The sequence below is a fragment of the Scophthalmus maximus genome, chromosome 19 (assembly GCF_022379125.1).
Source record: "Scophthalmus maximus strain ysfricsl-2021 chromosome 19, ASM2237912v1, whole genome shotgun sequence".
NCBI classification, from domain to species: domain Eukaryota; kingdom Metazoa; phylum Chordata; class Actinopteri; order Pleuronectiformes; family Scophthalmidae; genus Scophthalmus; species Scophthalmus maximus.
In genome coordinates this window covers 5,799,125-5,811,953 of record NC_061533.1, presented here as the reverse complement: position 1 = coordinate 5,811,953, position 12,829 = coordinate 5,799,125, and the positions used below count along the sequence as shown (strand labels likewise).

Sequence of the window (12,829 nt, the reverse complement as noted above, 5' to 3'; positions counted from 1 at the left end):
CCATTCAAATATTAACGTCTGGAAATTGTAATGTTAATTTTGTTTGGGCGTTATATTTATTGCCCGCTACTTGTAAAACACTTTGTAACGCCGTTGTAAACAGCGCGGCATTAATCACGGTAAATATTGTGATTTATATGCCCGATCCATTACGCAGCTGTTGGTTATTATGAGTGTGAGTGGCGGAGGCCTAATTCAATCAGGTGCACTGTCTAGCAAACAATGCAGAGCTCAAGGTGACTGGAGAAAAGTACTGCAGGGAAAACTTCTGAGCAAACATCCCCTCAAAAGGATTACCTTACACACACACACGCACACACGCACCACACAACTGTGTCACGAAAATGCTGCGGACGGAAACAACTTCTCACGGATGCCAGTTCATCTCTGTTGTTTTACCCGTGTGGCTTTTGATTTGCTGAATTTCCCAGGAGTTGTGTCGGCGACATTTGCCAGGCAGGACGCACAATGCCAGCAGCTGAGGCGGGAACGTGGATGAAGCTGGAAAAAAGGGAACTAGATGTTGTTGCACATCGCAGCGCCCAAACTAATTACAATAAACTCCTTGATGAGTTTTAATTTCAATAAATAAATAATGCACCGTTGCGCTGTTGCATTGTTTTTGACTGGTATTGGTACATTATGATAAAATTTAAATAAAAAAAAAGGTTTTGCGAGCATCTCACCCTATGCACATCACTGGACGTACGCCACTGTTGCTTAGCAACAGCAAACATGAACATTTCTTACTTCTTTCTCTTGGCATCAGATCGGTATTTTCTAATCAACTCCTTTTTTTCCCCCTCATCCCTTTTACAAACGAGTTGGGGCCCAAAAGTGACACTGGAGACAAACAAACAAACAAATGAATAAATTAGAATTTTTCAAAAACAAGAATAGATTCATTTATTGACGGGCCGTGAATTGATAGAATATATTCTTCTTCTTGCATTTATTTATTCCCATTTTTTTTTTTTCCAAATGTATCTCCACATTTCCACAGGTGAATTATAATAACAGATGGCCGCTGCCAAATGTGGACGTGTATAAATGTTACAGGCACATGGATCTCAAGCACTAACGCTCATTTAGGCGCTCACAGTTTCTTTCTCTGCATTAGCTCTATACCCAAAGAAAATTGCCAGAGGAAACAAAAGCCAAGACGCTCTTCAATTCACGGAGAGCGAGTCCCCATAAGCCCCTGCAAAATCTTCCTCGTGGTCCCCCACTGGCGGCGGCTGACTGGATTCTGCGCTCCGTGACAAGCAAGTGACAGATCATCACCGAGGGGGTAGAAGTCTGTCCGTAGAATAATGTAGCATGACAGTCTCTCCGTAGAATAGAAACGTGGGGCTCATGCGAAAACAGAATCACAGCAGCCTGGTTTCCACCACAGCACCAGCGCAACCCGTGGGGCCGCTATTGCACCAAAATGTTTTCGTGAGGTGAACCCACCGTGTCGCCATCGGCCGATAGAAAAACATCAGATTAATTGCCCAGTCAATAATTGTCACTTCCTTCAAAGTCAACGATTTGTGTTTTTTCCCCTGACAGGCTGGAAAATAGGGGCCGGTTGCTTTCCCACCGGGGGGTTGGACGAGATCATCGATTATCAATTTCGTCGTTCGGCGCCCGATGTGGAGGCAGAGATGATCCACCGTGGAGACTTCAAACATGTCGTATCCGTACGAAAGGACTACGGTGAACAATTGTTCTCATTGTCAATTAATCGGAGCTAATTTTCCTAATCGCGTCGTCGTTTTTTCGCGTGTGAAAATCTCCGTCTGCTGATTGAAAGCTCAGGATTGTTTGTCCTCCTTGTTTGTCGAAAGGCCATCTGTCACATCCGGCCCCCATCTCTCGTCGCAAAGCACTACAGGTGCTGCGGGCAAAAGATTACCGATATCTCTTTCTGGATGCATGAAAGATTAAACAGATACCAATCTCGCTTCCTGCCAAGACGGCGGAAAAAATGTCAGGACATTCCTCTGAACTGAATAATCAGAGCTATCTGTCAGGGTTTTTCATGCTTCATCCTCCAGTTATTTCAACGCTGGCCGGCTCGGCCCGCTTTCCATTAGGAGCAAAACTGTTTAAAAAGTCCATCTGCCCGCCTGCAGCTCTCCCGTTCCCCGGCTCCCCGTCGGGCCTCCTGAGCCACTGCAGGTGCACCCCCCGCGCCGTTAAAGGACGGATTAATAAAGACATGATCAAATCCTTTTTTTGGCATTTCCTTCCTTCGCAATTAGAAAAACATATGTCGCACGCCCCACAACATTGGCGTCCGCTTCACTGTGAACTTCTCCAGCGCCCGTGGTAAATTCTGCAACCAGACGAGGATCCATATTTAGCAGGCTGCAGCTCAGCCACACAAATCTGCGAGCACAAATATTCTTCTCTAGCTGGAGGTCTTCACTTCACCAAACGGTGCTTATCTACGTTCTTTGATGACGATCTGATCCTCTGCACTATTACTGCATACATACAACCAAAAACGTTTCCTTCTAGAATCCTTTGGCTGTCGCTTTCACATTTTCTTGAATGAATAGTCATTTTGTCCTGCGGCAGTGGCCTTGAAAATTTTAAAACATTCAATCAAAGCTTTATTTGCGGCGGCCCTGAGAGCTCAGGGCCGCCGCAACTTAAGAGAAACACATGCAAATAGAGAAAACACGAGCACATTAAGAAAACATCTTCAACAATTAAAAAAAAAAAAGAGGCAATTTTCGAAAACGCTCTGCAAACGCCGCAACATAACACATTAGGAAAAAGCGCTGCAAGTGGACCGCGACGAAACGGAAGTGATTCCAGAGGACACTTCAAAAGTGATGCACACGTCCGCACATGCTCGTTGTTGCCGCGGATTTCGACCCACGGCGCTATTTAGGTTCTCTTTCCGTCAGTGGTGGTGGAAAATTAATGAAAATATATTTTATCATCGTGGATCGCACGATTCAGACGTGTGCATCACTGCAAAAGCATATTTGTGTATGGAAGGATTCCCCCCCCCCCCCCTTGTGCTGTATAGGAACAAACTATGCAGAATACTTTGGAGTCGTAAGCAAAACGTGAGGCACTCACCATGTTGAGCTTGAGCTCCATGTTGAGGACTCCTCCGCTGTCCAACACGGGCATCAGGTTGATGGCGAACACCGCCGCCCTGTCCGGCGGAATGGATATGTTGGGGCCGAAGAAGACGTAGAAGTGCACGGAGAAGGTGTCCAGCTCGTTGCGCAGAGTCGGACGGATGGGCCAGCACCTGTTGGCGTCGGCGGTGGGGGCGAGGTAAACGACGCTGTCGTCCGAGGAGGAGTGCAGGTGACTGACGTTGGGCACGAGGCTGGGCAGCGTCGCCACGGAGAGCGTCTCGGACAGCGAGAAGCCCATCGCCACTCCGAAAGACTGAGGCATGTTCATGGAGGAGCCGGGCGGTGCGCGGTCCTTGGACAAATTGGACTTGGAGCAATCTGTTGAGAAAAAAGGAAAGTCAAAAATATCAAATCCCCCAAAATTCTGGTGTACGTTGAACACCAGTTGAACATCCTGTGTAATAATCCCTCTCATTAAATCAAACAGCCAATCCCCAGCAAATCTCAAACTAACAGGCAACAAAACAAGTCAGTTATTTCACTTGCGCCATTAGGCATGCTGAGCAAACTGAGTCCTTTGCAAGTGTCTGAAATGATCCCCTTCGGCGGGCTCCCACAATGTAAACGGCGAGGCTTCGGCGCCGCATCGCGCTTGTTAATGAGATAAAGGTTCACAGTAATTGCGTACAGTATGCTTTCACTCGACACAAAGCAACTCGCCGCAGAGCGGTCACTGGTGGCAACTGGCAACGCACCATCAAATATCGCCACGTCCCCACAGGGGGGCAACGGATTTCAAAGTCTTTTCTGGCTCTGCATCGTTTGCACAACAGCGTTGTCGTCCCTGAAAGGGTTTCAAGTATTTTGACGTCCGACACTAACCCCTACGGCACGCTGGAAGGCAAATGTAATTTTGGTAGAAACAAGGAACAAGATCTGCGTTAAATCAAGACAGAATTTTGTAGCGCATGTTTATGTATGTACTGTACACGTGTGGGTGGATGTGAGAGGAGGGGGTTGTGTATTCATAGTTTTATACCATTCATTATCCAAAGAATTGGATTCTTTATGCTTTTCACACTGTATCTGCAGGATTACACAATTAAACGCTCCCCACGGCCAAATCGCGCGGTGAGGGCCGAGACACAGCGGTGAAAAATATACCGGATAAACAATACTAATGAATAATAAAGTGCAACCTAGTTTCGCCACGTTTCGCTGGCTAGACAGAGAAACCTGTGAATTGGAGCAAATTTGAACTCTGCGACTGCTCACGGCAACGATGAGCGGCGACGGCGACGCAGCACGAGAAGGTTGAGCACGCCAGATGGTCTCTAGCCTGAACCTGAGGTGTTCTTCAATTTAAATCCACGAAAAGGTCAAGTAAGATCTGCCTGGCAGGCTGGAGGTGGTGGTGGTGGGGGGGCGGGGGGCAGTGTGAATAATTAGTGTCTGTGTTGCCATGGCAACAAAGTGCACTGTACAGCGTCAAAGGGAGGGGAGGGGAATCGCTACACGGGGGAGTGGACTTCCCACAGATTTGTGAGCCATCCCTGTGGAGTGAGCATAAAAGAAATATCTCTTCGCTCTTCACAACCCCCCCCCCCCCCCCAAAAAAAACCCCAAAAAACCCCCAAACAGGATCCAGCACTTTCAGTCTTTTAGCGCGCCCGTATGAATCGCCTCCATGCGGGCCACGTTCGGGGGGTTCTTCGCTCCAGCTGTGTCCCGGGCTCCCTTTTCCCATCCAAAAAACACGCGTCCAAAAATTCAGTTTCTGCCCCACACACTTGTACACGCACGAGCGCCTTCACAACACAGTTTGAAACCCGTCAGAAGGTTGTTGGTTTGTTTTTTGCCGTGATACAAAGACGAAAACCACACCTAACAATCCGTCGTCCTCTCCCAAGAGTGCCACAATGGAGTGCCGCTCTCCCTTTATACCACTGACTGTATATTTGTGGATATTGGATATGATGTGCTGCAAGAAATTAACTTTGAGCTTTTGTTTGGCCTAATTTATGAGTTTCGGGGCTGGTGGAGCTCACTCCAGCTGAGCACAGTCTTAAATTACACTTTCAGAAGCAGCAGGGAAGACGAAACAAACAACACCGAAAGACAATGGAGTGGAAAGTGGTGAGAGAAAAAAAGAGAAAATCCAACACAAGTTATTTTTAGATTAAGGCAACAAGCCAAAATACCTGTGTGCTGAAAAATCATGCTTCCCTTTAAAAAAAACAGCAGTAATGAATTCAAACTATGACATATGAGAGAAGACACCGGCCTTTTGAATTTCTGACAATTTAACTACATGTAGAATAATATTATTCATGCCTGCGGTCTGGTACTACAGAGAGAGGGCTTTTAATGTTATTGCTATCTATGTGTCAATGGGCAGATTATATCACAAATGATATAAAATATATAGGAACATATTGGGAGGAAAAGGCCAAGATATACAGTGGTTAAGTGTCAGTAGAGTAATAATTTCTCTGATTTTAAAAAAGACTTTGTGGGAAAACATAAACAGGTAAAGAGCGGCGATTGTTTCAGCGGGTTTGTTTGATCAATAATCGTAAAATACATTTTATCTATTTGTTTCACTGCTTTTTTCCGCCCTCTTTAACTTTAAGGATTACAATAACCCCTGGCACTACTACAATACAATACGGATATACCGACACCTGATTATTAGTCTTTTCATGTTTTTAACACCCTGGCGGTTTAAAAAGATTATGCGACTGAAAAGGAAAACGCTCATTGTGGTGAGAATTAAATGATCATAAAAATAATTCTTAATTTAACTGTGGCTTATGTCAGTTGATGTAATGTTTTGACATTTTCTAGCCATTTTTTGTCTGAAAAAACAAAACACTGAAAGAATGAGGAACTACACAATAATGTCTAATATTATATAATATATATCTATGTAGTGATAATGTTTTTTTATGTGTTTGTTTGTGTTTCCCCCAATACAAATAAAAACAAATATTGCTGCTTTATTTCAGGGAGTCTCACCCGTGACCTGCACCCCGATGCGGAAGTAGACGTCGGAGTTGCTGAGGTACCTCTCCACCAGGACGTAGTACCATTGCTCCCAGGCGGGGACAGGCGTGACCAGCTCACAAGGGTTCCACTCCCTGCAGTCGAGGGCACTCGAGTTGTGGACCGGCGGCGCCCGGGCTCTTATCTTCAGCACCACGGGGCAACTGTCGCTGCTCTTGTTCCTGGTGCTGCAGTTCACCAGCTGAACCTTCACCTTCGACACGTAATTGGGGATGAACACTCTGTGTGTGCGCGCAGACAGACAGACACAATGAGGGGCCGTTAGGGACATAATCCAGAATTACCTCACACACACACACACACACACACACACACACACACACACACACACACACACACACACACACACACACACACACACACACACACACACACACACACACACACACACACACACACACACACACACACACACACACACACACACACACACACACACACACACACACAGCATTTTAGGAAGGATTAATAAAACTAAATTTGACTACGTAACCAAAATTGACTTCACATTATTTATCTTCTTCATGAAGCAATCACCTTAAATAGAAGATAATTGAATATAAACTTGGGGGGGGGGGGGTCCTATTACTCCGCTCACAATACTGAGGAGACTTTTTATGGAGGGGGGAGTTAATAAACGTGTTCAGCCTATTTCCACCTGGAAATTGCATCTTTTCAAAATTGAGATGCAAGATAAGCTAATAGAGAAAAACTCTAGGAAAAAAACAACAACTTGAGAGGCAGACGAGGAGGTGGACCTGGGGGGCAAATTTAAAAAAATCTAAAGTTCCTCTCAGAGAGAATATGATTAGGTGCAGGATTTATTTGGGAGGGGGAGGCTGAATTAGAAGACTTACTTATTTATTCATTTATTTTTATTCTTTCAACCTGTCCTGCCCCGCAGCCTGGTATACAGTATGACGAGCTGAGTAGAAGACTTACTTATAAAGTGCAGATCTGTTATGGATGGGGATCATCTGGTCGATGAAGTATCCAGGGTACAGCACTGAAATCCCAATCAGCCTCTGGACGATGAGCTGCGGTTGGAACAGATACTGGCATTCTTCAGACAGACCCTGCAGAGATCACAGACGGTATTAGAGTGGTTCTCTCTCGCCCCCATTTCTTAAAATGCCGGTGAAGGAGACTGGATACCAGTCAGACTGGCTGAAGATTCCTAATGGACTGTGTGCGCAAGGCCTGTCATCCTCCCTGGATTAATATCACTCTGTCCTCCCTCCGCCTGCCACACAGTGTAACATGCACCCGCTATTTTTCGCTCGTGTTGTTCTGAGCCGCTGGTGCTTGATGCGCATGACTTGATGGGGTGACTTCGAGCCGGCAGACTGCGAAACACTTTTCCACACGTGATCTGCTGTGTTTTGAGCAAGGAGCTGGGGGGCATTTCGCACCTGATTAGGAAGGAAAGAAAGGACGAGCGCGAATGGCAAATGAGGTTCTTCATTCCCGTCGAGTGCTCGCCAACCCCGTCCTGCTCGAGCCCCCCCCCCATTACGGGGCGGCGTTGTCATTAGTCCGGGGAGCCGCTGAGGTGACCCTTTGATTTATTACAACCTATCAGTCCGACCTGCACGCGTGTGTCTTGTGCAGAGCCAGCTCCGTTTTTTTTAATCAAGGCTCAACAGCCCGTGTGACATTTTGAAGGCCAATGTTTTTACACTGTAAGTGCAGAACGCTTTGACGGCGTTCGATATCTTTAAGTATATGATCATTTTTTGGCCAAAAAAAGATATGAGCATCTAAGAAAACGTTCAGTCTCGACAGGATGCTGAAGGCTCACAGAGGGAAATTAGTGCAGGAATGTTAGATGATATTAGTGTGTTTGGTCTTTGGATGAAGAATTATGACTTAAGACATAAATACAAAGTATTATTAATGTGTGAAAATAAGTCATAGTGTCTTTTACAGACTTTTAAAAAATATATTTGCAGTCTCAGCTCCATGGCACTGACAGTAGACAATGCTGACTGGCCAATATCCAGAATTTATTAAAAGGCTAATATATACTGGCAAGCCATTATGTCAACCCTGTCTGATTTAATTATCATAAAACAGTAACATCTTTTTTTTTTAATTTAATGATAGATAAGTGGGGAAAAAAGCGTGCGTTGAAATGTGAATTAAACCACTTTGAACCCTGCAGAATTGAGAGAAATGTAGTCGTGTGCGGTATCACCGTCACTCAGCTATACGAGACAATTCGATGAAGGCGTAGCAACCGACGGACGGATTGCACAGGTAAACATTTCATATCCTTTATTACTCTTATCGTTATACCGTCAGCTTCCTCATTTACAACGAGCTGCGTGTGATGTGCGAAAATCAGGACGTGATGCGCCTGCTCCTGGTCCGGCAAGCGATTAGAAAGGCTGTCTGGGCAGTTTGTTGCTTTTTGTCTTCATAGAACAGTTAGCATTTGCATTTCAAAGTGCACAAGGATCTGCACAGGAAGAGACAGAACTTGGTAAAATGCCGATCACACTTGTTAGCCGCAGCCGCCTCCATTCCCACCTCCACCCCCCCAAAGCAAACCGGTTCTTTGGTACATTTGAAATGTCGACGGCAACTTTTGATGGTATGCTCTGATTGTTGTGTGTTCCGGGTTCCACTTTGAAACCACAAAGGAAGGGCACGACTGAAAGCCGTGCCAGTGACAGATAAATTGCCTGAAATGGAAATCAGCAGGTGTTTATGCAGCCAAAATGGGAGAACATGATAAGATGAATGAAAAAAACCTCTCTGACACTGTTCTGCTTCTTTTACGCTCTGCAGCACAAACTGGAATACTAATCTCAACCAATACTTACATCATTTTTATTTGATTCACTATCTTGATGGGGAGTTAAGTAACCATGAGGAGAATATTTTAGATGTAGATCGCACCGAAAGTCGCATTACATAACACATGAGCATAAATACGCTCCTGTATTACCGGTCTCCATTAGCGAGTGATGCGTAACACAGCGGCGGTTCGAGCTTTTCATTTTTTGCTCTCAGCGGCGGATGCCGACAGATGTGTTGTTACACAGCCGCAAGGATGGAACCGACTGTTGTGGTGTCGCTCGGTCGGTCGGTCCAACCACTACGTGAAGGATGGTGGTGAATTTTTGTTTTACATGCATTCATGTTCTTCAGGTGGATGAAGAGTTTTTTTTCTCATTTGCTTATTACACAGCGATCATAGTGTCATGTGCAGATACGTAATGCAACATATGGTATGTACACAATGACATTTTGGATTTCGCATTCATATAATAACTTTGGTGATCTGTTAATTGAAACACCGGGTCAAAAATATTTAAGATAGAAGATAGAAGATATCCACCACAGCCGTGACTTTGGCATTTTGGTTGTTGTTTTTGCAACTTGACATAGCATTGGAGCCGGGTCTGTCTGAGAGCTCGTCCACTGCGCGTCCACCTACACCCGCAAACATTCACTGATCGGACGGACCAGCTGTCAATCACGCTGCTTCCACGCTCCGATGTATACGGGGCTTTATCGTCTATTTAACTCTAAATGAGACCACTGTTTACAAAATGAACATCATTCTGTATTGAAGAAGACTTGAAACTAGCGAGTGAGACTTGTTTTTGCAACCAGTGGAGTCGCCCTCTGCTGGTGATTCCAGAGAATACGTGTTTCAGGCACTTTCGCATTGGCTTCCTTTTTCCGGACCCGGTGACTACGTCCATTTTTCTATACAGTCTATGATTCGGAGCTGATTGGCAAATGCCATAATGCTAACAACCTAAACTAACGATGATTGACCTGCTAAAAGTATTTATGTTAACATTTTTGCTAAACGCACCACACTTCCTGTGTCTACAGCCAAGCAGAGCCACTAGCGTGGCTGTAGACTGATTCATTTCCAAAGGAAGAATCTGGTGGTTATCCTAAGCAACTATGGCTGAACACACAAAAGAGAAGCACCTACAGAAAGAGACCCTTTTCCAGCCCCAGTGTTTGTGAGTCAACCTCTGCAAAGAAGCTTTTTTTCAACACAGGCATTTTCATCATAGCAGGAAAAGCGCGGGTGTAATTGATCATATTAAGAAATGACTGCATCCCTTGGATATAGTTCCAGGGTCCTGGCCCTTGTGTACGCCGGCTCAACTGAGCCATTGTTATTAGAAAAATTTGCTTCACCTCTGCTTCTCCTGCAGCGCCAGGTCAAAATGTCTGAGGTGCAGTGCTGTGCGACGCAGTAATCAAGGTGAGCATCAAACACGCCGGCGAAATAACAACGTGCAATATGAAGCCGCGATGTGTGTTTGTGATGAACGCCGTCACTCTCACCTTGACGGAGATCTTGCCTTCATCCTTGGGTAAGTGCGCCGCGAGGAACCAGTCCCCGGGGAGCGGGCTGGTCACGTTGAACGCGCCCGTCGTGCGGTTCGGAAGAGACCAGGTCAGAGTCACCGCAAAGGATCCCGGGACGACCGTGTCCCGGGGGAAGCTCGTGTACAGGGGGTTGATTACTGGCGGAGCCCCGGACCTGAAGTACCTATTAATCACAAAGGGGGGGGGGGGAATTCAATCTCTTTTGAGGGCCTCATATTTTTCATACACAGCACCACTAGATGTGTAGAGGAGGAGCTGACAGCGTGAAAATCTGAAAAATTCAAATACAAAACATTAATAATCATAACCAACCCTGTATATTTGAATGCGATAAGCACATCAGTCACGGCATCGCAGGGACACGGAAGAGAAAGAACCAACAGAAAAGATACACATGCAGCCGATGTTTTTCCTCGATATGTCGAGTTGGCAAGTAACAGCTCACAGTGCTGGAGGCTAACCAGCTGCTATAACCTCCCCCCAGAAGGTAAAGTATATAAGATACTTGTTATTATCTATACCCTCCAGAAAGAGCAGACTTCGGCTTTTTAAGTGTGCCTCTGGCAAAAGGAATAAACAGAACAAAAGGGCTTTTTCAGCTTAAAACACCAAGCGACTTCAGAAGGAGGGAAAAAGTTGTTTGCGACAAAAACGCAATTTGTCTTACACGGTCACGTTGCGGTTCGGGCAGCTGTCTCCGAACGTGCCCCCCTGCTCCTTGAAGGTGATGAGGTTCCATACGGCCATCATGGTGTCGTCAGGCACATTGAAGTGGAACAGTTCCACACTGGCGAACGAGTTGAACGCGTTCAGCTTTCGAGGCGTGCGGGTGAAGTATTCGGTCACAAAAAGGCAATCTGCGGGGGAGAGGGAACCGGATAATATCTGTGAGGGTGAATGTGAGGAAACCGTCTTTGGAAAATGAAGTATCAGTTAAATGTTCATATATTGTTTACCTCGGTTTCCCGCTTTCTTTCAATGTGTTAGTAATTTAGCACGATACACAGAGTACAGCCGAGGTTTTATGGGAATGTCATGGAAATAACAGCGTCATAAAAGTGAAGCCAAAACATCTGGAATCGCCCCCTGGTGGCTGCCCTGGGTCTTGATCACAAACCCCGCCTCCTCCATGTTAGCAAACAGGACATGCGGACCAAACTAGAAAGAAATCAGTGTACAAGTCACACGCCATTTTATGTTGTTCTCATAACGCTGATGCGTGTTAAAGTGTTAAACGTTCTGGTAAGTTTGGTTTTAATTAGTTATTTGATGCGATAAAATAAAAAAAGATTGACGAGCGCTTTGATCGGTGGGACCTTGATACCATGGCCATACCAAGTGGAGATGCGTCGTCCATATTCATTCACAGTCTATGGTATTTAGTCATAAACCAAAGCACTGGACAAATTAAAAAAAAGAATTTGACCTGATGATGGATCTGGATTAAAAGAAAAAAGGGATCATGAAAGTGATAAGGATTCATCCTCTGGGAAACCATAAGTGTCTGTGCCAGATTTTTTTTCTGCTAATCCCTCAAGTAGATGTCAAGATATTTCACAAAACATGTAGAAACGTTGACACCAATCGGTGGAGCAAGATAAAAACGTCACGGAGTCTTTGGAATGTATCCTCTGGGGACCATGATGGACCGGAGATTTCAACGAACCCAAAGTGCACGTACCAGACGACCGGCGAACCGCCTTCCCGAGCTTTGCCACTGGACCCAATCCCGAGTACGAGCACTATGATCCTCGTCAACAGAACAGAGGCGTAGCGGCAGTGTCTCCGTCTGAAGCCCGCGATGACGAGCTTCCTCCCTTCCTCCCCCTTGAGCCCGGAAAACTGCCGCGAGCCACATCACTGAAACGTGTAATCACAAGACTTCAACTCTCTTTCCAAACCGGCCGAGAGGGAGATGTGCGCGTGTCCAGCGCGCACAATCACGCCACGCGTCCGCGAAGTCCAATCCTCGGATTACATCCATCGAAAGGCTCGGCACATGAACGCAGCGGAAACAAGTGACAGGTGTTAGCTGCCATATTACCTTGCACGAGCTGCGCGGGCAGACCAGCCAACCCAGCGGGGGGTTGGGCGGGGTGTGAGTCAGTTGATTGCCACACTAGAACACATTGCATCGCTTAGATGAGTGTTATAAATACAAACACAAGTACATGACAAAGACGGCGGCTGTGTTTCATGGGCATAATTTGACAGCACCTTGATGTCTCACCGGAGGAGAACGCTTTCGTACCAATTCGTGGCGCGCTCCCTTTGTGTCGCCGGAGAATCCACCGTTTCCACAATCTGTA

At 45.9% G+C, this 12,829-nt stretch overlaps 1 protein-coding gene and 1 long non-coding RNA gene across 3 annotated transcripts in view; one reads left to right on the top strand and one right to left on the bottom strand.

Annotated features, from left to right (window-relative positions):
- Positions 1–6,235, top strand: part of LOC118314354 — a 43,131-nt gene extending 36,896 nt beyond the window's left edge. Inside the window, exon 4 of the long non-coding RNA XR_004794637.2 lies at positions 6,098–6,235. This is a non-coding gene — a long non-coding RNA (uncharacterized LOC118314354). The remainder of the gene's footprint in view (positions 1–6,097) is intronic.
- The window catches only part of tmem8b (transmembrane protein 8B), a 33,914-nt gene that overhangs the window by 17,039 nt on the left and 4,046 nt on the right, over positions 1–12,829 (bottom strand). Inside the window, exons 1-6 of one of the 2 annotated variants that reach the window (XM_035640747.2) lie at positions 11,477–12,808; positions 11,188–11,377; positions 10,476–10,683; positions 7,098–7,231; positions 6,108–6,376; positions 3,082–3,467 (exon numbers count right to left, since the gene is read on the bottom strand). In XM_035640747.2, the coding sequence (XP_035496640.2) occupies positions 3,082–3,467; positions 6,108–6,376; positions 7,098–7,231; positions 10,476–10,683; positions 11,188–11,270 (1,080 nt within the window). In that variant the 5' untranslated portion in view covers positions 11,271–11,377; positions 11,477–12,808. Of the gene's footprint in view, positions 1–3,081; positions 3,468–6,107; positions 6,377–7,097; positions 7,232–10,475; positions 10,684–11,187; positions 11,378–11,476; positions 12,809–12,829 lie in introns of those variants that run through there. The other variant, XM_035640746.2, reaches the window with a different exon arrangement.